Raw genomic sequence first — 27,523 nt, 5'->3', positions numbered from 1 at the left:
ATGGATGCGACAAAATACGAGTTAATACAAATAAAGAGGATTTCGGCAGAAGCATGAAGCGATGCATGCAGAGAAATTTTTAGAAAGCTTATAAAAGGAATCAAAAAGTGTTGCTAACTGCACAGGACAGCATTTCTGCTGCCTGCTTGCTGTCTGCAGTTTCAGTTATTTCCTATACTTTCCACCACTGGAAGTTTATACTCTCATGAACACACTAGACAAAGTGAAATAAATGTTTTGTCCCTCGGTAATACACAGGAAATGGTCTCCTTTATTGTATTATCCCCCTCTGATAATTGTTTTGCTATGGCCCCCCAAATGAGGAAATTATGAGTGTGCCTGAAAGTGTGGGCGACTGGATATGTCTACACTCGTGCACAAGCATGTGCCGCCTCAATCCACCGTAATGTTTTCTCCAATAATCACTTTGTAAACTGTTTCTCTGTTGCTTCTTTCTCTCTGTGCTTTCAGAAAACTGCCAACTCTCAATGCGATCTGACGAAAACCTATGTTGAAATTTTGCGGCTCCCATCGATCATGATGTTTGAGGATTGATTTTGTTGTTTCTGGCTTCATGCTTACTGTTCTGTGGCAAACTGTGTGTCACCGTAATCCCCATCAAGCTATCGTGCAAACTGCTGATTTATTGTGCCTCCTAGCTCAGCCGACCCAAACATGAAAATGTGGTAAATATGGGACAATTGACCTGCCTGGGGAGTTAAACCTGATAGGGTAGAAGATTGTGTGTGCATCCATAGTTTTTGCTGCAGAAAATGAAGCCTCGACACAGCGCTCATCTCTGTCGGATCAAGTGAATGCACTCTATGAAACATCTGTGGAAAGCAGAGCATTCACAGGGAGTAAACATGGCTCTCAAAGATAAAGCAAGCTCCAGCATGGACGGCTGTTTATCTGCCGAATGATAAGTGTTCATTCAGCTGGAAAGCAGGACTGAAGGAGGGAGGTAGAGGACAGATAGAGAGAAGGAGGAAGAGGGAGGGATTCCCAAGGCATTTAGGGGATTTAGGAGGAGAGACCCCCAAACAACGTTCCTTAAATCACACAGTGAGATACCATCAGGGCAGTTTGTTTATGTGTGTAAGGGTGTGTGGCAAGATTAAGATAGCATCATGATGTGTGTTTATGAGGCCCTTGTTGCTTCCATGTCTGTTTGTGTGCATGAGTGTAATGGCAGGTGCATATATATTCTTTTGTGTCTATACTTCTGTGTACTGACGCCATATATATGTATCTGACTATATGCTATGTCACTGTATGTGTATGAGAGTGTGTGTCATCCATCCCCCTACAGCCTCCCAGTTCTGTCAGTGTAGTTAATAGAAAGCAGAGTGATCTGCTGATAAGATAAGCATCATGGCTCGACCATTAATTAAAAACCCCTGGTAGGGAGAGACAGTGAGAGGAACAGAGCAGAAGGGAGAAGGATAGAGAAGCGAAACCGCGAGGGAGGATAAGGAGTGAAAGTTAGGGGGGGAAACACTGAGCATTTGGGGGCAACTTTGAGTACAACAAGCGAGAGGAAGCTGACAGGAAAGGAAAAATAGGAAAAAAGAAAAAAGATGGAGAAAGAGGAAAACAACAGATGAGATGCCAGTCATGTCAACACAGGTGCTAATGAGAGCCATAGCCCTGGTAGATGCACCACAAGGCAATGTGCCAATGATGTGAAACAGCAGGATGGAAACAGCAGCCTGGAAAAGTAAAAACGGATCAAAGACGCGGTACCAACATAACTGCAAAAGCCACATTAAATACCCACACAGCTTTTAAGGAATCTGCACCACGATATGTTGCCACTTATGTGCCATATTCTTTATGTTACATTTTTATTATTTTTTTGCTTTGTGTGGTAATAAATGCCACACAGAACAATTTGTGGACTTTGCTCTTTTATACCCAGGCTGTGTGTTTTTGATATGACACACCAGTGGGTAGGGGAATAAATTAGGTGTCACTGCTGCAGCACAGAGTTTCATGTTCCTGGTTAGAGAGGTTACTTTGCCATTTCTTGAGGCATGCGGGGGTGTGTTGCAGTGAAATATTTTCAATGGAATCACTAGGTATGGCAGGAGAGCAGTATGACATGACTGTGAAAAAGGCAGGTGGCAAGGGAAGGAAGGGCGGAGGCAGAGACAGAGTGATATAACTGGGACAAAGGAAAAGACTGCTGTGTGATGGTAGGGCTTTGATGCACACACACATACACGAACATGCACACACACACACACGCACATACATTTGAGGGAGGCAAAGTGTGATAGAAGAGTACAACACATGAAAATACAAGGACTATCAAAGGATTTCTTTCTTTTTTTTAAACCTCTCTTCATCTCTCTCTCTTTTCATGTCTAGGTCTCATGAGACAGTTGAACTTCAGTCTGAAATCCCATCATGGCCATTGATAGACAGTATTCACACACACACACACACACACACACACACACACACACACACACACACACACACACACACACACACACACACACACACACACACTATAACACAATATGCTTGACAATGTTGAATTTCACACTGATTGGCTGATGCTATATGAGGGGAAATAAATGAGTTGGAGAAGTTAAGTAATGCAAAGAGATCCACAAATTGACGGTTGCAATATTGAAACACATTCAGAGCCTGACACCTGTTTTCAAAAGTGTTGCAAATTCAACCAGGACTAAAATGTTTATGGTTTAAGATCAACAAGCTGTCACATCATGTCACTTTCATTTATTACCACTTCTATCCCATTTGAGGGCGTTTACAGCACACTGTCGTGGTGTTGTAGTTAATCTTATTCATCTGTCTGCACAACCTAATATGATGCATGATGTTTTACACAATTTTGAAATGATTTGGGTCTCCTAGTCCAGATCACATCCATCAGCGGTGCCCACAGTGCATCTAGAGTGACAGCTCCACACAGGAAGTCTGTCCCTCTGGCCTTAATCTGATTGGACAAGCCCTGTCATGTCTGTTAACTGATTCGAGGGTCAGGAATGGACAAACTGGCAGTGTGCATACTAAAGCAGATGCTAATTAGGACCTGAACATCAATCTTCATCACTGTGTTAAGACAGAGGGAGGGCAGAGGGAAGGGGTAGTGTAGGAGAGAGAAGAGAGAAAAAGCAGTTACTATGAAGGACCTGAATAAGGTTGGCTATTGGTTTGGGGAGCAAATGATATTCTCTTCAACACTGAAGATCAAATTATTTAGCATTTTAGTAGACCAGACTATCTTCTTCCTGTCTTTTTCATTTTAATATTTTCCTGTTGACTGCCAATGGCTGTCAAAAGCCTAAAAGAGTGGTAAAAAATGTAGATACTTAAGTGTGAGTAAGTATTATTTTCCCCAGAACTGAACTAAGAGAGGTGTTATTTTATGCATTTTGCATCAATCTGTGTGTGTAAAAAAAGTGCTCCTCAGCACAGAGTGTACTACCCAAGGTAAATAAAAAAGAAAAAGAAAAAAAGACTTCAGCAGTTCGATAGACAAACAGATACCCGAATAAGCTGCATGTGAGAGATGCACAAACAGTGGCTCTTAGTTCAATGGCAGCTCCTTTAATTAAGTGCAACTTAATTAAGATGCTATCCAGAGAAAATAGCCAGCACTGCTGATGTGAACGCTGCAAAGTTACATTTATGTTTCTCTTTGGTACATAGCCACGGAGGAAGATTCACCTCATGTGCAAAAGGTGGTACTGATAAACAGGGACAATAATTTATGGTGTATGTATTGTAAACATATTTATATCAACATAATGTTTACCTCAGTAGGTTAAATCATCATGGTCAAGTTATATAATATTACAAGATACTTGCATCAGCTTATTTAGATCTAGTTAAGATGACTGAACTAAAATGTGTCAGCCAAACAAAAAATCAAGTTGTCCAGATTACATTTACTGACCAGGTTTTGTTTTACTACAGTGTGGACTTCAGACGCTCTCCCAGGGTGCTCAGACGGCACGCAGTCAGGTTCATGCCCTACTTCATGTTCTAAGTCAGTTTTCTGTTTGTTTGTTTAACATTAACGAGTTAATTGAATGTGAACAAACCTCAAGTGTCACTTTTTGTTCTGACATTTTTTGTTCCTTATTCCCAGCAGCATGCAGCATGATCGGTGATTGCCACGCACCTGTGCTGACTCTTGGGCTGAGCATATGGCCCGATTCGTAATGAGTGTGACTCTACGTAGAGTCACCCTGGAAACGTCCCTATATCGAGAGGTAAGCTAGAAATACGTGGGAAAGTTTCGGGATGCCCTTGTCCTCGTCCAACAGAAACAGGAACTTTCAAACAGCATATGTTGTGCTTTATCCCGCTATCAGATGCCCGTATTAGGATCATTAGGATGCACCTATTCTAGTTAGCCAATAAAAATCAATAAAAAAACATACTGTAAAAGACCACGTGGCCTTAGGAGCAGTTGACATGGACCTTTTAAAACCACAGCACTTTCTACAGAATCAGAACGTTTGTGTTCTCCCCTGGCCTTTAATGGCTCTAGGCAATATAATGTGTTTTGCCCACATTCTTCTCGCCTGCTAAAAAATTCTCTGTGTAGACCTGGAAGAACCAAACAAAAGCCACAGCTCCAGCAAATGGGATCAATGAAAGGTGGGGGAAGAGAAAGGTTGAAGCCCATAACAGCTGAGCTGACAAATGAATGGATAGAGATAGATGGACTGAGCCTAAAATGAAGCCAATGCAGAAATAAACAGAAGCAAAAAAATCTGCCGTGAGTCAGCTACAATAAAAACACCTTATAGTGTGTCACCATCCCCCTACTTCTTGCCTTCTGCTCCGCGGTTACTGATGGGCAAATGGAAATGGCTCTCGTAATCACATTTCACCTCTATTCATGAAAACAGAAAAGTGAGCCATTAATTCCATACAAAGACAGGAAGAAATGGAGATAGGAGCACAAAATAGGAGACCATGAATACGAGCAGGAAAATCCAATGCAGATAATAATAAGTATGGACATAAGAATGAAAAGATTACTACTTTTCTCCAGCTCATCTCTACAGTTGGAGCTACGTGTGGTTTTTCTCGAGCTCCTTTCCTTCCCTTTGTCTCCACATACCGCCACACCTGTGTATCGCTCTCCTTCTCTCTGTCTGGAGGTTTTTTTCCTTTCTTTGTTTCATGCAGCAACCATCAGATGACAAGAAAAATCAATATGCTTTCTCTATGGCATCTTCCAGCTGGGAGTCTGGGGCTCAGGAGGTTGAATAGGACCGAGCAAAGAATTAAGTAAGAAGAATGAGCATTGCTGAGTGAGACCAGCTCACCTTGCATGGAACAGAGAAACAAATAATGATGGGAAAACAGCTAGTGATGAATGTATAGTTTGAAACTAACAAATCACAAATATAACTTTATTTTGTAAGTTTTTTATGAAACTAAAATAGCAAAAAATTAAGATTAAGAGTCTGTAGAGACTAAGTAATGTTACAGTAATTAATTAAAGTATGGTGAACAGCAAGATTGTCATCAAAATCCTTAACGATTTTCGGGTGCGCTTCATCTATACTTCATATAAAAGAACTGTATCCAAGGAGCATTCAGATACAGTAAGAACGATGGTGTTAATGGTGGTTATTTTCTTTGTTCTTTCAGTGTATCGCTGTCCAATAAATGTTTCTGCTGCATGGTTAAATAAGTCGTTTTTTTTAGAGCAGATTACAAGAGTGTTTTTACACTTTGCTCTCTTTTTGTAATTTGATCTGGATAAGTATGGCCACTTGAAAATTAAAATGTAGAAAATGTCAACTGGGAGAGACTGTGTGCTTGCAGATATGTGTTTGTGAAGTTTGCATGGGTGAGGTTGTTGAAGGGGAACATTAGTGTGCAGGGCCACAGAGCGATTTGCCAGGGTAAGGAAAACACAAACGCCAGCACAAGTCCTTGCAATTAGCTGAACACACAGAATCGGAGGCATAATCGAATAGGGCATTAGGCTGACAGACAGGTGTTCATTTATTTACACGCCCAGAAAAGGGCGTGCACTCATGCACGTGCACAGCGTATTATACACACACTGTAAGTGAACAAAGGAGAGCGTTCACACGCACGCAAACATCAATGCACGCAAGACATAACCACACAAGTGTGCACACTTGCAGATAGCACATGCATGATTGTGTGTCTTTGAATACACAAATATACGCTTCCTCATAACTACAAAGAGGAAAAAATACACACATGTTCACACGGCCATTATCCCGCATTTGCTGATCGGTAATTTTCAGCCCGGTGGTACTATTCCCCTGTTGCAGGGTGCAATTACTGGATGTTTACACAGCCAAACAATAGACCAGTGAAACATACTCTCAGTCAAACATTCATTAAATGGGCCAGTAGGTGCTGAGGTGACCTAGACCATTACACTGTATCGCACCACGCTCATTAAGATTGAGCTGTGTATTGTACTGTATCCGAACCAGGAGTCAGCCTTAATCTGATACCCTCATGACACTTTTCCAATTGGATAACGATATTGTTGTACTGTGATATACAATCTAACAACAGGCTGTATGTAAAAGATGGAAGTCGATTAGAACAAACGAAGCATGTTAAATCTGTTTTTTTCTAATGGTCAGCAGAGTATGCCTGCTTTGGTTATGAGCAAACAAACAAAAACAAGTCACTGGTCTCAGTTGATATTTAAAGTCTTATTTAGCAAAATCTGGTGTTTTTTTTAAATTATGCTTCTAATTACAGTCAAAGGGGACATAAAGCAGGGTATGTTTACAGTAAGGTCATGTAAACAATTATGAGGTTTACCTTATAACCGGTAAGCTACGATTTGTTATATTGTTATTATTTCCCTATTATTATTATTGTTATTATTTATATTTATTATTCCACCATCAGATTCACACATTTCACTCATCGCAAATTGTTTCAAAAAGCTAGTATGGTGCCAGTCAACATGGTGATACAAGAGTGACTACATTCATCATTAATAAACAGTATATTATTGTAACATAGTGCTATGTTAAGTGTATCTGTGTGTGTGTGTTTACATAAATAAATGTATGAAAAATGATCACTGATTTTTACTTTTAGCGGGGGGTTTTTTCATCCAATGGCTGATTTGCAATATCATTCTTCACCATTTGTACTAATTTACCAAGCTCTACAGAAAAATTATCTATTCACTTCCACCTCTTCAAAGGTCAGTGTACTGCTCTGAACATCATCATTAAACCCCATTAAAGCTGATTAAAGTTTCTGTGTGATTAGTTTGAGTACCCCGATTTAAGGTGAGTAAACCGAGCCTTCTTTAGACTGTGTTGTTGTTTTTCTTTTTCTCTGTTTTTTTTACAGCTTGATGAAAGGGTTGATATCAGTGACCAACTGTCAACAGACTGCACTGCAATTATGTCTGATAACACTGAGAACTGCCACTCCAGCTTCTGCCATGATACAACCAAAAGTGAACAAAATTGACCAATCAAATCCCCATCCACAATACTCAGAGATTCAAAGTGTAGGCACAGGATTAAGCTGGTGGACGAACAAGAGTCTGCTGGAAAAATTGCCTCCTGATTTGCAATCATGCTCTTGCCACTGAATAACAAACAGGATGGGTGGACTATTTTTTTTTTGCCATGATGCTAATGAGGATGCTCGTCCGTGCAGATGTGTGAGTGTGTGTCCATGTCCAACAAATGTACCTTCATACCTTATCGCTAATGAAGGTGTCACAGTGTCAGTTCATATGTCTATGTGTGTTAACCAGCCACAAATTATCCAATATTATTTTGCCATGTAGCTATCACAATAAGGTCAAACAAAATATTAACATTTAAATGTGTGTTGATTTACTTGTGAAACTATCTTTGTCATGTGTGTAAGACATAAAAATGTTGTTTGCACAGTCACATTAATGGGCTGACAGTATGTAAATCATTACATTTTAAGGTGAGGGCATTTCAAAGTCAGTTTAAGGTTACATTCACAGTAGGGTGAGGTCAGTCAGGTACTAGGTATTGTTACAGTTACTCTAAGTCTTCAGGATATGAATGTGATTCAATGCAATGCCCTCTAAAGTCATGATACACAACTGTGCTCTGTGAAAGCGTGTGTGAGAGAGAAAAAGGTGGGTGTGTAAATCCATTCTTCCACTACCAGATTCACATTACACAACCAGACACTTACTGTAGAGGTCAGAGACCTGCCCTGACATTAAACAAGTGAGATGACTTGGCAGATCCACTCAGATGTACACACACGCATGCACACACACATGCACGCACACAAACAAATTCTTCTGTCTGTAATTTCCCCCTGCACTCTCTCTAAGTTACAGAAACACACAAGCATGTGCATCCTTCAAACACACTCTACATTTACTTCAGTACTCAAACATCTTATGTTTCTTTCTCTTATCACTCTGTTTTTGAATACACTCTCTGCTATCATAGGGAGGGTTGGTTGTGATGGGGAAGTTAAACCTGAACTAAAAGCCTAGAGAATGATAAAATATAAATTGGAAATTTGAAGCGCTGCAGTGGCTTCAGACTTCTATCTATATCGGAAGTGTTTGTGCACAATTTTGAGTTACACACAATCATTATAGTCACATGCAAAAACTATGCTGAAAGCTGGGTTGGAAAATGGGAAACAGGCGCAGAGCTTTATTGAAACAAATGCAAACTTGCATGGAAATTGATAAAAAAAAAAAAAAAAACAAAGCTTGTACAACTTTAACAAGCTTGAAAGTCTTATTTGGTATAACTACCTTTATTATTCAGTATAGTCTGAACTATTTGTCTGCCAGATTTCTTATTTTCTTTTAAGTAGTCTTCAGGAATAGTTGTTTAGACTTCTTGAAGGACATCGCACGGCTTTGGAGCTTTTGTTCATCCGAAAATATTCAGATATGAGGACTAGCCTTAAAATAAGTGAAAAAGCAGCCAATGTTCAAAGAAAAACTATTGATCAGGACTATTTAAAAAAATCATTTGATGAGAAATATAAAGAAGTGAAATTTTATTTTATTTTAGCTCTTATCCCAGCATTACTGGTTAATTCTTTACTTGTCCTACAGTTCACCCTAAGGTGACTAAATCCTCCTTGGGCACTGTATAAGTTTGGGTGTTTGCATGTTAATATTTCAGTGCTGTTTTGTGTGCAACCTGTTTGTGTTTGTGTGAGAGGGAAAGAGTGTAATCAGCAGAGAAAAACTAATAAACCAGTGATTAGTTTATCCACCTGCTATTCTCATTAGATCTCAATGGAGCAAAAATGCAACACAGAGTGCTATCACTTCAGGATTTGCTAAAAAAAAAAAAAGCGGCTTAAAAGCAACAGAGCGAGCGGGCAGATAATGAGGCTGACTGTGGAAATGATAGCATTAGGATAGGAGTAGAAGACATAAATGAAAAAAATATGAGTAAAATGGTTTAAAACATTGATAAAATAAATAATTCAGACAATGACAAACATGATTTCACTATTGTGAACTCTGAATCTAAAACTGATATAACCAATGTCTGAAATGATGATAAAAAGGAAATATGTCTCAAAATTGAGTCTGCATTTAAAGATTTTTGACATTTTCCTAGTATGTTTGTGCACCATAAAGCAACACAACTCCTTAAGACTTCACTTTCTCTCTCTCACACACATACACACAAAAAACGGATTAAGTGAGGCTAAAAGCAGTCATCCACTTCAAATAAAATGGGGATGGAGGCAAGAGAGAAATAAGGAACAGAGCTGAGCAATAGAAACATCACCGAGCTGAAGCTCCAACATATCTGGGGTCAAACAATATGGCAGAGTGGATGCTTTATTCACTCTGGGTCAACTGAACACAAAGTGTGTCGTGTGTTCTATAAACACACAGAAAGGTGCTATAGAGATACAATAAAATAAAAGAGAAAAAACACGAGATTTCACAGCAGCATGCACAAAAACTATAGAAAGTGTGACTCCTTCCATAGAGGAATATAGATGACAGCAGTGATATTTTATTTTCCACCTCTCTCATTCATCTGAGGTATGGGGTTTATTTTCTTCATGATATTCAGTGAGCAACATTTCAATGATGCAGATGACTGAATCCGCTGAAATGGTATAATTTGGTGAGAAAACTTTTATTTTCTGCAAGTTCACCCGTCCTTGCAAAACGATTGCTGGCATGAAAGCAAAACCCATGATGGGATAGGTGTGAAATTACGACCTAGCTTGACAGCTCTGACAGCTTGTTTGACATAAAACAATGAGGCAAAAACCTGTATTTGAAATTGCCAAAATATTGCCTTCTCGTTGATTTTCTTTTTTTTTTTCCATCTTGTTTTTGGACTGACTGAACACTTGGTCATTATTGGTTACTGTTACAAGTATTAAAGGTACACAGTAAGTGAACCAATAAATAGTCCTTTACCCTACAATGGCATTTATTTCAACAGAATGAACATAGATTGGATTACATTTATTTGTTTCTAATATTGACTGACATATATACAAACATACAATTCTGCAAGGTTCAGGCTTTTTTGACAAATGGCATTTCAAGACTGTAAAATCAGTGACGTGATTCAGGGGGATACAGAAAAGGTACAAAATGTACGCTTGGGAAAAGCAAACACTATCACGCATGAATTCACATGTTACTTATTGATGTAATGAAAACACAAGAATATACTCACACACATCTTCAAGAGGGATAAGATAACACTAACATGTGAAATGACTCATGAAGATGTGCCTTGCAACTTTTTCTTAATTCGCCGTGCTTTCTTTTTATTGCCGTCATTTTACCAAGATTAGCATTGGACTTGAGTCATGATCGAGCATCTGTCTGTCTGATAGCAAAGCCAATGTTTATAATATGAAAGTGCATGCACACACACAGAAGCACAAACATGCGCATATAACTATTGTAAGCGTGGTAAGTAGAGTCTAAGGAATCACTTTTTACCCTGCAGTGGAAAGAAGAAGGAGAAAAGATTGATAGGAACAAGGAGAGGGACAGAGAAGTGATTTGCTACTTTAATAGACACAAAGGACAACAGGAGGGAGAACAACTGTGTGTTTACACTGAAAGAACTGGAGAAAACACTTGGTGCTTTGTTCTGGATGGATGTCTATACCTCCCAGCCCATCAGACCTGCAGAGCTGTGATGGAGTGATGGAGAGAGAGATGATGAGAGTAATGGATGCATGACAGATGAGTTTCTGCATTCAGTCGGAGGCCCTCGGATGAATCTGTGTTATTTTATCATAACTTAGTGAAAAAAACAGAACTGACTCTGCAGAGCGAAAGCGAGGAAGGCAAGTTTATGATGAGAACAGGAGCATTTCCCTGAATGAAAACAAACAAACAAACAAACAAACAAACAAAAAAATTATAATGGCATAGCCAAACACCTATTTTTATAGGGCAAATAGAACAGTTTTTCCTCCCAGTAAATAACTATTGTGGGGGTTCTTAACAATGGCTACTATCAGTGATGTGTCATCAACAAATATGTTTTGCTTTATTTGACAAGAGATGATTCATGGAGCATGGATGCTTTTGCAAAAGCATCCAGCTGCACACATTCCGGTGGTTACTGAGCAGCCCCACTGGTACTTTTAAGGGGTTATGGGCATTACATCGGCTCTGAAAAGGTGCTACACTGAGCTTTACAGCACCAAATCTATAAGCTGTAGCTGTCTGCTGCCACATGGGGTTGAATTAAAAACATGTGGGACATGGAAATATAGACTACACTTGAAGCATCAAGCTCTGGCCTGTCGTACAGAAGACAAATTAAAAGGGACGTCTTTGTAGTGGAGTGAAACTAGTGAGAAAAACACCTAAAGCTATCTAGAGCAGCTATTCTGATTTTTGTCACGTGCATTTCTTTGAACTTCTCTTCCTCTTTAGTTCCCTTTCCCAAATTTTCAATCAGTCAAAATCCAATCAAAAGCACATCAATCTGATGTCTCTGTAGCATATGTGTTGGCTGAATTCACATAATCTTTCTATCTGTATAGCTCAGTGTTATGCAAAACAAACACAGATGCAGAATGATTGATTTGCCTTTATTTAAGCACTTTGTTGGTTAAAAAAAAAAGAGTTTTAAATACCACTAATTCACTTTCTCGCTCAGATTCAGATTCAATCAGCTGAAGGAAGAAATCACAATCCTGTCATAGATCCGCCACTGGACATCCAAGCACTAATAGATGCGGAGAAACTGTGTTTAAGGTCATAACTGTAGTGTGTTCTCATAAATTATGGTTAGACTTAAAACCAAAAAAATTCCTTTGTTTTTTTAAATACTCCTTTGTCCGGTTAGTTCTGCTTTATGCTTGGAAAGTCTTTGGCAACATACCAGTGAGTCAGTACCTTTTAATTAGCATGGCAAATAGATATTAGATTAAGTATAATATTGTTAATATTGGTTTCTGTGTGCATATGTGTGGGTGTGAGCGCTTCAGTGGGTGTCTAAGTGCTTTTTATTTCAGTAAGAGCTCTTCCAGTGGGATGTATCATGACAGGACTGGAATCCGCAGGTGCTTTTGGAGCAGGTAAATACAGATATGAATGCATGACTAAATGTGATCAAAAACAAAAAACTATTGCGTTTGAAAGTAATACAGCAACCATAACAAAGATCCATGATCTTCTTTTTTTTTTCATTTCTCATGTAAATCTTTCTCACAGATTCAGCCACACACTGCATCTTAGTAGCTCACTGGTCATTGCAGAACCCCATTCGTTTGCTTTTCTGAAGCAACTCAGCTAAAAGGTCAAGATGCCTCTCCTGCACGAGAGGCACAACTTGCTGACCTTAACATCAACAGTCCCATGAAGAGTACTGTGGAAAGATACCGATGGCTGCTTGACATTTTTGCCCAGAGTTAATAAAAATAATAATTAAATACAAGAAAAATTAAATCTTATTATTAGTGTCTTAGAAGGAGAGTTAAAAATAATTACATAGTGAAACTGGACTATAGACTGAGCCTAACACACAGCTATCCAGGTGAGATTTTGCCTGCAGCCAAACATTTATAGAAACTTCTTATAAATGATTTAAGCACAAATTAACATAAAAATAAGTGACTCGGCTCTTGTCTGTGAAAAGTATACTGTTTGTTTTTTAAGATTCATAGTAACACGTATTAAGGTAAAGATTAGCACTATAATAAGCTTTTGTAAATTGACATTTAATTTTGTATCAGTGCACTGTTTCTACCAGAGTACCATTAGGCCTGTTGGCTATGATTAGGCTGTGTTCTCCTCAAGTAAAAGCCAGAGAAGAGGTGAAGTGAAGTGAGGCATGGGGAGGAGAGAAGATATACAGTAATTTCGCTGGTGTGACATTTTCCCATAATCCCTCCCAAATGCCACTAGTGTCAGGAGGCAGAGCAGCAGAGAGGTGGTGGAGCGGAGCCATATCCCATCCTAACACATTCCCTACCCTATAGATGAATTTGTACGTTTCTGTTCATGTGCACTCATGTATAAGGTTTGATGAATTTCAGTTAAAAAGTGTTAGTGGCAGTAATTAGCATTAAAAATAAAGCAATTAATGAATCAAAAGTCCATGACAGATTCATTACTGACTGGACATTGCACATACTTATAGTGAGAAAATGTCCTGCAACCACAACCTTACTTTATATTTTGGTTTCCCTCTCCCTGACAGCCAAATATCAGCTGAAGTTTAGTCTTAACCTCTTATGCGTAAGACGTTTTTTGCCAATGTCTAAATGCTTAAGTATAGAATTTTGCATTAGTGCCTCTAGGTGTAAGTATGCAATGGGCAACTCATCTACATTAATAGCCTGTCTCGCTTTGGTCATCCTTTTGTCTCCCAGGCCTCAGATACAGGATGAAGCTCATTGTAGCAGGGAAGAAGGCAGATACACGGGGTTGTTATTATCCCAAGGTCACACACACACACACACACACACACACACACACACACACACACACACACACACACACACACACACACACACACACACACACACAGAGAGAGGCCACCTCAGAAAAGGGAAAATAACTACAATGGGCAATTTACCCAGAACAGGCAGGGATGACGGCCAGGACAGATGCACACACACACACACACACACACACACACACACACACACACACACACACACACACACACACACACACGTTCACATGTGCATATTGTGAACACAGACACACACACACACACAGCTGTGCCTCAGAGCCAAGGTTCTGGCAATGCATCATTACCCTCCCTTGGAGGTGATTCCATATCCCAGCATGCATTTCTCATGTGGAGAGGAAATTACCCCTGGGCCGTGCTGAGAGCCAATAGAGTGTGTCCTCTGTCCTCTGTCGGTTTCTCTCTCTTTCTTTCTCTTTGGTTAAGTCCCCTTCTCACCCTGTAACTGTGCTCTCCCACCCTTACCGTCCACCCTCCCTTGCTTTCTCTCCAAGCCACCCAGTTACCACGACATCCTTTCATCTTTCTCTATCTTTCTCTCATTAACACTTTTTCCCCGTCTTCTTTCATTTTCTATGCCTCGAGAAGAATACAGATTAATAAGAAAGCATGCAAATGTATTGATGGCTTCTCTTCTTTCTGTCCTTCCCTTATTTTCAGTCAAGCAGCTTTTCATGGTGACATTAAGCATTCAAATTGACAATCAATTATGTCCCAAAAGTGGTAAACAGACAGAAATACAATCAGCTAACGAATAAAGTCTGAATAACTCTGGTGAAAATAACTAATAGTTACATCCTACAGACAAGTGTTTATTTTTTCATCTAATTTAAAAAGATATGTCATGTAAAATGATCATGACCAATGTCAAATCAAGCACTGTTCTTCTATAAAACCTCAAACTACTGAGCAATGATGTCATCTGCATCTTTTATAATAATCTGAAAGTGAAAAAGCAGAAAAGAGATGTATGGACAGCTCAAAAACATTATGCATCCAGCCACAGCTGTTGCAAACAGAGGCATTAAAGCTGTGTAGGAGAACGCCAAAAGCAAAAGTATAGAGCCTATCAGTGCATTTGTGGTTCTGTTGCATCAGTGCTGAAAACAGCCGTCCAATTTAGCAAACAAGAAAAAAAAGACACAAACCAAATGCTAAAAGCAGTAACAGTTCTTTACCTAATTTACTGAAAAAGGAGAACACTGTATCAGAATCAGAATGTCTGTCACACACACAAACATGCACAGGTATCTCATCTCTATAGTTATACTGTACATAAACCATATGTGGGTACATAGATCCAAACAATACACTTACATAAACTATGGTTACAAGAAGGGGATACAGGCACTTTATTCCCTTTCTTTTCCTCATAAATAAACATTTGTGCTCAACAAGAGCCATCACTGCATAATTACACCCTCCACTGCAGCTTCTCAACGCATACAGACACCCATAAACTCATACAATGATGTTCCAGCATTGTCATGCGAGGGTAGTTCACTTTCTTTTTGTTTTTTGGAAACTGTTTTGTTTCTCTCTCCGCTTCCTCTAGAGAGGAATGGTCCGCCTCAGGGCGGCGTCTAGGAGTTGGGCGTTTTCCCTCCCACCTGATCTGCATCTCTTCATGGAGCGTGCAGTATATATGTAATTAATGCATGTAATTGGGTCATTGCCAGATTGTCTTCACATCTTTGGTGGTAATCAGGCTCACCTACTACACGTAATTTCTTCCCTTGGTCAGATGTAATCTGTTCTCTCTCTGTTCCAGCTCGACTGGTCTGTGATCTCCAGCCTTCTTCTGTGGAGATTTCCAAATGCTTCTCAGTACCAGTAAATCGTGCCTTCCTAACTGGGCCCTGATGTCCCGTCGTTATGACAAGCATCCTTTACACTCACCGTGTAACACGCTGTAATATGCACATCACATATGATTCTCTCTCTCTCACACACACAAACAAACATGTAAATGCACATCCTCTGTCCTGTCTTTCGCAGCCTTGGGCAAATACATAAAAGCCTACTACACACTCAGTCTGCATGCACTTACAGACATGCCCACCACTGATCAGTCACCACTGATCTCTGTTTCTGGAAACATTCAATAAGGGTGGCTCATGTTCTGTCTTCATGTGTTCATGTCTTTGGCACTTCTTTTTTCCAGTGTTGTCAAATTCGCTACTCTTGCCCAGTTAGTATTAGGATATTCTAATCAGTCAATCTCCATTTCAGGCCGGCTGTTTTTTAACGCTCCTTCTCCCCATCTTCACCTCATCCACACAGGGGACCTCATCCAATCTCATCATCAACTGTCTCAACTACTCTGCTTCACCATCATCGGAGTCTGGACTATCTCAGGTCTATATCCTACCTTCATTTGGAATTATGCTCTTCTAAATTCAACTTGTATTTTGGATGTTCACATTTTAGGCACTCTCCTTATTGAAATAAAGTGTTGAGTGTGATACTACTGACAATAAATAGTCACAGTCAATCACTTTGGAAACGTTCTGCAACTTAAGTTTATGTTAGAGGCAGTCGCTCCTAAAAAGAGCCACTGAGGTATATTTTAAAGTTAAGTTACTTTAACTTCAAATAACGTTGGATATGGATTTTTTAAATTATATTTTTGGCATGTTAGTTATTTCAAATTTACAGATTAACACAAATATACACATTTGAATAATCCGTTATTTAAAAAGAAAAATGTCAAAGCCAACTAGAATTTATATCTAAAGTAAGACGTTATTGGACTTTTACTACTAGATTTACTATTTACATTAGATGTGCAACATCAAAAGAGCTTATTGGCTGCCTTGAAATGTAAGCAAAACTACAACACTAAAGGAAAAAAAAAACATGTATCACATGAAATAATTAAAATAGTCTTTAACAGACTTTAACATCAAATATTACTAATGCTGCAGCCATCACTGCTGCGTGAATACGTTTGGAGGGGAAAATGTAAATGAGGCGAGTCTGATTTAAATGACGAGAGTCTGATTTATCTTGAAGTCTTGTGTCTATGTTTCAGGCTCAGTGTGCGATTAGATAAGTCGAGCATTTCCCCACAGCTGAAACAATGGTGTAGTCTTGTTTTTGATCAAAATGGTCCAACTATTTTCTTTCTTCCTTCCTGTCAATCCTCATAACTGCAGCGCAGTGAATTCCCATTGCATAATCTAACTTACCCTTTATGTTGTTTCTCACCCTATTACATGCTTTCCTAAGCCCCAAGTTTGAGAACAAAAACCACTGGCGCCTAACTCCCATCTTCCCCAAGTTAATGTTTCTCTCTCTCTTCCTGTATGCCCAACATCGTTCCCTCCCTCTGTCTTCTTCTCCTTCAATCTCTCAAGGTACAGTATAGCTTATTCCCTAAACAAATGCAGATGCCATGCTTTCTTCACTCACTTAAGAGTCTCCAAATCCCCTTCATTTGTTAAAAATGTTCCCCTTCATTATTGCCTTTCGCTCCTCTTTCTTCTCTTTGTTTATTGGTTATGCAAGTCTGCACTCAACATTTCTCATCATCTCACTCCCTACACTGTTTTTAATATTCATTTTAAGAAAGAAACCCAGTGGGGGTGACAATCGCTTTACACGCAGAACGCTTAGAGGGAAACGCACAAACTTTCTGAGACGCTGCCTTAGACAAAACAATAATGGGAGACACTGTATCTATATTTTGCCCTTGCCTTCTCTGCACTTTTCCTATTATTCTTATATTTATTCTCCCCATGCATGTTGATCACCTAAAGACCAACCTTAACTTTTCCTCATTTCCCTCGTCTTTCTGCATTTCCCTCCTTTTCTCTTTGTGTCTGTTTTCTTCCCTTCCTCCTGTTTCTCCAGCTTTATTTTGCACTGCTCCCTTTAGCTTTCTCATCAGTAATTCCTTCTTCCCTCCTTCCTTCCACCCCTCATCTATCTTGTCTCCTTGTCTTCCTCCCACCTCTCTGTACTGCTATCCATTGACAGATATTGAGTTTTCCCTTCATGTTGCTGTCACCACCTCTTGCTTATCATGCTCACTCTTTTGCAGCTATAATAGCAGTATGTCACTGGCTACCATGTATGCACACACACATTATACAGTGACATACACACATTAATAAATAAGATATGCTAATTGATTATATAAAAAAACAGTCTTTCGTTTCGTGTGTACACACATGTACACACACACACACACACACACACACACACACATTAAAACATGCACACATAACCTCTGCCCTCACTCGCAGTGTTCTTTGTGTCTAATAGCTGCTAACTCATTTAGCACTTCATGTTAGCTCAACTAGATCCAATTACAGCAAGAGAGAGAGTGGAGTTTGAGTAGGAGGCCATTTAACCTCCTGACAAAGAGAAATCTAACACACTTCAATTCAACAATATTAAGCACAGTAAGATAACTGCATAAAAAATACAGCTAGAAATTAGGCATTTAAAGACACCTTTAACTAGGGATGGGTATCGTTTAGGTTTTATCCGATACCGGTGCCAAATCGGTACTTTTGAAACGGTGCCGGTGCTTAAACGGTGCTCGAACCGGTGCTCGAACCGGTGCTTAAAGAATGGAGAACACAAACTTTGTCAAAAAACCTCTCATGTTCAGCTGGGTTTTTTTGTAAAAAGATAACAATGTGTGCCTTTTCTGCAGCTATGTGGCATATATGGCATCACTCTTGGCTGGAAGCAGTGCTTAAACAATGGAAAAAACACAAACTTTGTCCAAAAACCTCTCATGTTCAGCTGTTTCCCACTTTTTCTTTGGTCATTTTAGCCTTTTTGTCCAGGGTGAAGGGAGTATCTGCCATCAAACAAGAAGACAGCCGCATGTAGCTATGATGATGTTTGCTAGTTCACCTTACATGCATTAATGTAATAACGTGGTTAGCCTACTCAACGTAAATTACACACGAACAACATGAAGCTACTCATGCAGAGAAGAACGGCTGCTGCTGCATCATCATCCGTCATCATTTCTGCTACACTGGCAGGGCTAGGGGCCAGGACTCTCCTCTTCGGGTTTTTGGGGGATGTTGCTCCGGTCCGATAACTGGCAACCCACCCAACGTGCTCGGTGTGAGGTCTCGCAGCAAGCTATCAAATACGGCGCATTTCTCGGCTTTTAAAAAAAACGCTATGCGTCGCCAGCTGTTTAATCGGATTCTTGGTGTTACCTCCTTTGACAGTATCACAGTATCAGCTTAAAGCACTTGTTGCTGCTGAGTTTGCATATTTTGCTGTGAAGTACAGCCAGACTTTTGACCGCTTCGCCTTGGACATTTTTAATCTGTAGCTCTGCTCTAACAGAACGTACGTACCTGGCCCCGCCTACTATCCTCGGAAACGTAAAATGATTGGCTAGAAGTGTATCACAGCTCAGGAAAAAAAAAGCACCGAAATAAAGCACCGAAATGTGCGCTGCTTTTCGGTCTGGTTACTACCGTTTATGTCAGAACCGGTGCCATAATGGCACCGGACACCGGTACCCATCCCTACCTTTAACTGTGCATAAAGTTAAAAATAGTAATGATGTAACATAATAGTAATAAATCACTATGCAATCTGCAGGCAGCATTCACCACAAAGGCTCAGATTTGTGAAAAAGATCTTTAGTGTTGAATTCAACCAGTGTACAAAATGCTTGCAATTCTACCATTTCTTGTTACTTTGCTGGAGGAAAAAAAGTGCAAATGGGGGAAAAATGAGATTTCTGTCTGGATCTGTGCACAGAAATCCATGAAGCCTGAGGCAATAATGGAAGCAAAATGATCTTGACTGTGCATACAAGCAAGTGTGGCAATAACACTAGAGGGCCAACAATAAACACTTTCATTGCAAGTGCATAAAGAGAACAATGTGCGTATGCCTGAGTGTGTTTGTATGTGAAATGTAAGCGCTAAACCTACTCCTACATTGGCTTGGTTTTCGTATTATGAGTATTACAAAACAATCAACTTTTAAAAGTTCTAAAAAGTCCTCTGCTACATATCCACTTACACCCCCTCTCCCTCCATGCACACACACACACACACACACACACACACACACACACACACACACACACACACACACACACACACACACACACACACACACACACACTTATGTATAGAAATACATTTCAGCGTACAACTTAATATATTAAAACCAGTTATACAACGGATTAGCTAATTTAGCCTTTTAGGTATGCAATGCCTCTTTTCATCATCAAGTACTAGATTTAGGATGTGAAAATGCAATCGCTCACATTTTCTTATCTTACTGACCTATATTCACTTCTGGCTCTCCAGTATCTCTTTGAACCTTCTGGAAACATATTTCTGTCTACTCTTACAACTATTTTGTTATGTTATGTTGTTGCTGTGTGAAGATTATGCCTTAATAAAACATATACCTCGCTCAGAATTGATACTACTTTGCTAAAGAAGAAGTGTTTATGAACAACAAAGTCCAGAGTGCAAAGAAAAAGACAATAATCGTTCCTTTTGTGAAGTAAACAGATACGATATTCTAGTGTAAGTCAGAAGTGCTGTGTTTATTTTATAATAACAAAACTCACCAGATATGAGCTTTCACTTGATTGGGTACATTGGCTGTTGTGAAATATGAAGACTGTCTTGAGTCAGTCAGTCTAACTATATCATCAAAAGTAGACACATCCTACAGTAAGACTGCAGGATTTTGTGACGGACTTTACCTTCATCAGACTGTGCACATGCTAATCATTTCCCCCCTCTTTTTTTACTTTCATTGTCACTGTTCTTAATAATCTCCCACTCTCTCTGTTCACTGTGTTCTTTCTCCCTTTCAGTGACTGACAGCTGCTGCTGAGACTTGATCCACCCGCCTCAGTCCCTCTTGCTCTGTAATTAAAGGAATTATACATCAAGAGTCCTGTGAAATATGTATAAAAAAAAGACGGGGAATGAGCTTTGCTTAATTGCAAAGACAAGAGGATGGAAGTGATCACAGCCCAGTAGGATGCTTTTACGCACAGCATGACACTATGGGAGGTGAAAAAAAAAGTCTCAAGCAACTGGTGTGTGACTGGAGTAAAACAGTGTCTTATTAGATCGTTTTTCCTCGTACATATGAGGTAGCTGCACTGGACAAAAAAACAGAAGTTTAATTTGGCAAAAACTTTTTGTATATTTATGAGAGATTTTCCTGTCAAATTAAAGAATAATTGCTGTTTACCTTCATTTTTCAAAGTCTAGAGTGTGGACAAACCAGATATGCAAAATCTTTCTTCAGTGTTTTGGTATCTGAAGTGCCTTCAAATTTTTACACTGGTACCTGAGACAACACACTTACTTCAACGTGCCTGTTCTTAACTTTGAGACATTTTCAGCGTAAATGCATTTTCGGGCATAAAGACCTGTTTTTAGAGAGCTTTAGAAAAAAACCTGATGGTCATGGCTGAGTTGAGTGTGTGACTGTTACTAAAGGTTTTTCTTAACCACAAGACCATGAAATCTACCTGTTTGTGCAGAAAAGCTTTGACTGTGAGTTTATAAGAACACTGCAATTTTAAGCTTTTTAAAGCAACTCAAAAGCACCGTTGTGATTTCACTGAAAGTAATAATTTGAAACCTTCGGAAACATGATTGGAGTTATGAATATATGATGAGCGTTGGCAATTCAAACTGAGGTCAGTCATAAGATGTCCCTTGATTGGAGCTTGTAATCAGATGACAGATCACAAAGTTTGAATAATGGCATGATCAGTGGCTGACTATATTAATCTGTGTCTAGAGCTAGGTGTTATTAACATTTTTGTAAAGTTAGGACAAAGTCTTGAGCAGTCAGTATAACATCCTCTGAAGTGACTCATGTGATGTGTACGTGTGTCTAGGCATTGTATTTTTTATTATGTTGAACATACAAGATGTGATCCAATAAACCCCTAAAAAAATACATGTATACACAGATACTCATGCACACAACACACACTCTACAACTCTCTTTTCATCCTACCTTGGATCTTTTTGAATAGAGTCAATAGAAGGTGAACGCTGCAGGCTGCCTTCGGGCGGCAGAGCTGGTCCTGACTTGCTGTAGGGTGATTCCACCACTGAAGGGCAGTACTGCAGGGTACGGTAGGGGTCAGCCACATAGGGATCTGAACCATATACATCTCCGCTACCACCACTCGAGGTGTAGCCTGGCCCCACTGTGGCATAGTTGTTGGTCCCGCCGCGGTTGTAGTTTCCTGTTCCTGTGCCGTGACTTCCAGTGCGCTGCAAAGGGGCGGAGTCGACACCAGGGGAGGAGGGTGCTATGGCAGGAAAGTAGGGACAGAGGACATAACTTAGGTCACGGACCTGATCATGGATACGCATGGTCAGGTCTACAGAGGAGAGCGAATGAGGGAAGAGGAGGAGAGAAGGGCAAGGACACGAGCACAGGAGAGGAAGGACAGAAAAGCAAACACAGCGATGAACAGTCATTTGGAAAAAACTCCATATAGGTAAAAAAAACAAACATTGGCCTTATTCCCATGATTAAAAGAGAGAGATTATAATCTAGTAAAATAAAATTAAACACATGAAATACTATATCATAAATCTATTGACAATTTAACACAATTCTTGATAGCTGTACAGCAGAAATCACTGTAAATGCCTGTTTTTGTCAAAGCCCGTTCAATCCTACAGTGCCAACAGCACATTAAAAAATGGTTGTGGAGTAGTTCTGCCCCCATGTTTAAGACAGTGGCAAGGAAAAAAATACTTTTGACAATGAGAGACTACAATCATTGTTAGAGTTGTCACCGCAATGACACACTACTCCATCAGTCTGCAATAAAATATGTAAACTTTGCTCTAGTTCATGCGAGGGAAGGGATGAGTCCACACATTTTGAGAGATCATGGTGAGGTCACCCTGGTGATCAAAAAGGACTAAAAACATACATAAAATGTATAAATAAAACAACAACAAGGCATCTCTCTTTGGAGTGACTTTGAAATTGAATTGGGATTTGCTGGAGGGTGTAAGCAGCCTTCAGGGGCACAGTAGCTGTCTTCCCTCCGTGATGCACTGAAACAGTGGAGTGGTGATATATCAAGGTGTTAATGTGAGTCTGGGGGGCTCGTTTCTTTGGCTGTAAAAACACTGAGACAGACCGTGGAGGGGGGGGAATCCATCTTATCCATCATTAGGACAAAGGTATATGCAGACTGAAAACAGCACGTGAAAAACACCATAAACATCTTCTTCAAGGAGTAAGCAATAAATCACAGAGCCTTGTAATCGATATGCGGCCGTATGATTGGCTTAGGCTTTAACATAGGCCAATGAACCTCCAATCACAAACAGAATTAGCCTTTAAAACCTGCCTGGATGAGGCAGACTAAAACTCCCCATATAAGCAAATAGAATCCTATGCATTTCATATAAACAGATGACAAGGTGCGTTTACCAGCCAGAGCACAAATTAACAAAAGACTGGAGGTTGTGTGGAAGTGAGAGTGTGCTGAGGCTGAGTGTCTTATCGTTACGTGACCAACAAACCTGCTCTTTAGCACTGTCTCGAGTGCTGGCATTTACCTGACCTTCACAACCCTCTTATCACTCTCTTTTTCACCTCCATCTCTCTCTCGCACACTCACACAAACACACACCCATGCATCTGATCTGCCCAACCTATTTTGTACACAAGGCTGACGAAACCAGTCCTTTAACGATCCTATTCCATATTCTTGAACTGAACTTCTTCAAACAATTCTGGAGAACTCTATGAGCGGCACAAGAAACCTTAGGGATGACGTAATCACTTTAGCATATTTTTTATCTCCTGGGTGACACAGACATGCATGAGCAGTTAAGTACAGACAAGTTTGTGTTTGGATGCCTGCACTCTTTAAAATGAATGTGCATGTAAGGAGCACTCCCGTGATCATCATCATTTAAAAATGAGAGAAAACAGAAGAAGGACTTTGGTTTGACTTTCCAGCTTTTTTTGTTTTTTGACTTAATATCGTTTCAGCTGCTCAGCTTGGATTTGTCAATCTCTGGTTACCACTCGTACTTTTTTTTTTGTATTTAGGCCACATAGCATGCATTATGGAGAATGGACAGCACCACCTTAACGAGTGCACACTGACTAAATCCTTTGCCCGCCCCAGCAGCAATTTTGTCAGTTACTGGCAATCCAACTAGGGAAGACAGGGCGATTGGATCACAATCCTAGTGCGCACTGATGCCCCAAATTTGACAATCCAAAGAATTAGGCAGGAAAACAGTGGATGAGTCCAGGGGAAAGAAAAGGCTGCAGCTGAGAAAGCCACGTTTTAGAGAACAAAGTCAGTCAATACAGGAAAAAGAAAAGAAATGCGAGGCAATGGAGGGAGCACATACAACAGAGGGTATAGGAGGGTAATGAAGCAGCATTATTCCCATCAGAAGCAAATCCCAGACTTTTCTGTAGTCTTAAAATTGTGTCTGCGGTGTGTCTGTCTTTCTGTCTCATTAGTGTCCGGGTTTTAGACTAACACCACCAGTGTCAGTGTGCACTCACCGAGAGACTTGACAACCAGACAGGACAAACCTCAGAGCAAAAGAGGGGGTGGAAGAACAGTGAAAAGAAGGGAAAAATGTCATGTCAAATTATTTTTATAGCCTGTGCTGTGACCACTAAAAAGGAGTGTCCTTGGTTATAAGCTAAAAAAGTAAAGGAAAAAGGAACAAAATCAAGAATGATAAAGAGAGATGGTTGGGAACAAAGAACAGAAAGAATCCTCCCAAAATGTGCTGCCAAATCACTGTTTTAGTCGCTCCTTTTGTTTTCATACTCTGTTACAGTACTTTGTATTCTGCTTCCCCGTGCCTCTTTATGCAATTCATTTTCCTACTCACACAATCTTTCCTTCTACACTCTGCGGTCTCTTCTTAAACTACTCTAAGTAAATGGTATGCTACTGAATTTATGATTTGCTCAGTTAATGGTGTGGTCTGAGTGATGGATTGACCTCTGGGGCCAATACTGCCTGCCAAATCAGGATGTGGGTGCCTGACTAATGCATGTGTATTTTGTATTTGTACACCTGTGTTTCTTCTCGTGTTCCTTACTTTTGAGAGTAAATTGGGACTTTAGGCTGTTGAAGTAATTGCATTTTTGACCAAAAAATTAAGTCATTCGGGACCTGAAAGCGAGAATAAGATCTGTTGAGGTTAGATTTAAGCATATAATTGAGTGTTAACGTTTATATATGGAATAAACACACAGTGTGAAAGGGTGTGTCTATCATGAGTTTGCTGAAGACCAGCAGAACACAACTTACAGGGTGTTTCATGAAATATTAAACAAATCACGAAACATGTGGTGTTGTGTATACCAGATACACACACACGTGCACTTTCCACTAACACGTCTCACACCTAACACTCTGGCAGCGTGAAATTGTGTTTGAGAGGAAATAAAAAGGCGGGTGTGTCTTTGTATTCCCTTGCATCTGCAAAGAGTAAACAAATTGCGGCTGTGCTCCTGCTGGCAGATTAGCGACGGAAAGGGAAACTCTATTAGTCATTTGACACAGTGATACCTCTGCAATTAGCCAGTCGGCTGAGGGGCCGCCTCGCTTGATTTTATTTTCTTGGGCTGCTGCAACTAGGAAAACCTGTCTGAATACACAAGAGATGGAGGAAAGGGGAAGGGGGAGAGGGAAAAACTAGGGGATAAAACCAGCACTTTAAGCTTTCCATATCCATCTAAACTTCTTATTCTTTCATCTCTGCTTCAGTGTCTTTCAACTGTACTCTGGTCACTATCGTGTTTCCTGCATCAATTCCTTGCCCTTTTCTCTTTCTTTGCTTTTTTCCGAATTCTCCAGCTCTATCACTCTCTGCCTTTACCTCCATCCCTCTTTTAGCTCGTGGATTTCTTCTGAAACCTCCCTTTTGATTTACCAACCTCTCCCTTTTACCGTAGCTTACTCCTTCTCTCATTCCATTTTTGTCAGTCGTCCTCTCCTCATCATCGTTTCATTTGATGCTTTGTGTTCCTCTTCTTCCCTAACAAGCGTCTGTCTTTCTCTTTCCTTCCCTCCCTTCACTGTCGTTCTAGTAGACTATGTGATCAGAGCTGAGGACATGTCCTTTCTCTCGACACGCTTCACTGCTCAGCACGATTACACAAAGCCCCATCAGTACAGTCTCTATCTCTCTCACATACACACACTCACACAGACATCGCCGTCATCACACACACATGGATTACTAAATGTGCCAGTGATTGACTTAGACTGAACATGCATGCCTGTAACGCATCTTTTTCTAATGCTTTAAGGTCATTTACCAACATGCGCACGCAACCTTGGCTTCAGCAGCCATGGAAGAAGCACATTTCCGAAGATAAATACACACACACACTCACACGGACACAAACACGCACCCTGCTTGGATGTGAAGGAGAGTAAGGATTAGTTTCTCCCTCTGTTTATCCCTAGGAGAGCCTCCTGGCCAACACACAGCTCTTGATGTTCCTGAGCTCCTAAACACTGGAAGACCGACACCCCCCTACCCCTACACACACACACTCACAAGTGCTCTCCCTTGCACTTTCAGTATCAAGTATACAGCTTTTTATAGTGTTGAAGCTGTAGGATACTTGTTTCCATGACTAAAGGTGCCATGTCTTTCAGGAATCATGCTGGCTGGACACAGCAGGACTCCAGGATGTTGCTAATTGTTCGTGCTGTGGATGTACAACGGCTAAAATGATAAAATAAGAGAATATTTTGTTTGTATTTATAGGTGATATACACCACTATACATGACACCCTTATAATCATAGTTGCAGAGGTTTGTAATTTCTTGTAACTGCCATAAGAACTCAAATCTGCTCTGATGATAAACGAGTAGATAGCTACTATAAAATAGCATAAGGCCACGGGCTGGTTTTGTTCTTGTTTCCTGAATCTTTTGAGTCATGAGTAATTTTTCAGTCACCTTTCCTTCATGCTTTGGCATCAGCAACTGCTGTGCTTTTAACCTGTCCTATGGGCCTATTCTAACATCACACATGTTTGTTAAAGATTGCAAATTATTTTGATAATGAGAAAAATCTGACTTTAGACCTCTGTGTGTCTACAATAACTCATGTTCATGGACAAAAATTATAAAGGAAAAACTGTTGACTAATTGATTTGATGACCACCATAGCTGAGGGTACTAGGATGAGGTGGAAGTGACAAAGTTAAAGATGGTAAGGTTTTCAATGGGAGTGACCAAGAGGGACAGGATTAGAAATGAGTCCACCCTTTGACAAAGGTTGTTAAAGGTGGAACTACCAGGCAGGAGGAAAAGAGGAAGACATGGAGGAAGTGAAGGCAAACGGAGAGTTGAGAGAGGGTTGGCGTGACAGAAGCGGTTGTAGGAATAGGGTGACATGGAGGGAATCTACAGGTACCTTGGTGTTCATCTGAACAATAGACTGGACTGGACTCATAACTCAGACGCCCTCTACAGGAAAGGGCAGAGCAGGCTGTACCTGCTGCGGAGACTCAGGTCGTTTGGAGTGGAGGGCCCACTCCTGAAGACCTT

The 27,523-nt window shown here is 40.1% G+C and overlaps 1 protein-coding gene across 3 annotated transcripts in view; it reads right to left on the bottom strand.

The window, feature by feature from the left end:
* The window catches only part of ctnnd2a (catenin (cadherin-associated protein), delta 2a), a 255,788-nt gene that overhangs the window by 78,346 nt on the left and 149,919 nt on the right, over nucleotides 1–27,523 (bottom strand). For 2 of the 3 annotated variants that reach the window (XM_026179361.1, XM_026179364.1), the window contains exon 12: nucleotides 21,957–22,329. In XM_026179361.1, coding sequence (XP_026035146.1) covers nucleotides 21,957–22,329 — 373 coding nt within the window. The remainder of the gene's footprint in view (nucleotides 1–21,956; nucleotides 22,330–27,523) is intronic. The other variant, XM_026179362.1, reaches the window with a different exon arrangement.

The sequence above is a fragment of the Astatotilapia calliptera genome, chromosome 9 (assembly GCF_900246225.1).
Source record: "Astatotilapia calliptera chromosome 9, fAstCal1.2, whole genome shotgun sequence".
NCBI classification, from domain to species: domain Eukaryota; kingdom Metazoa; phylum Chordata; class Actinopteri; order Cichliformes; family Cichlidae; genus Astatotilapia; species Astatotilapia calliptera.
Note: the sequence above shows the minus strand (reverse complement) of the source record. Positions and strands in the feature narration are given on the sequence as shown.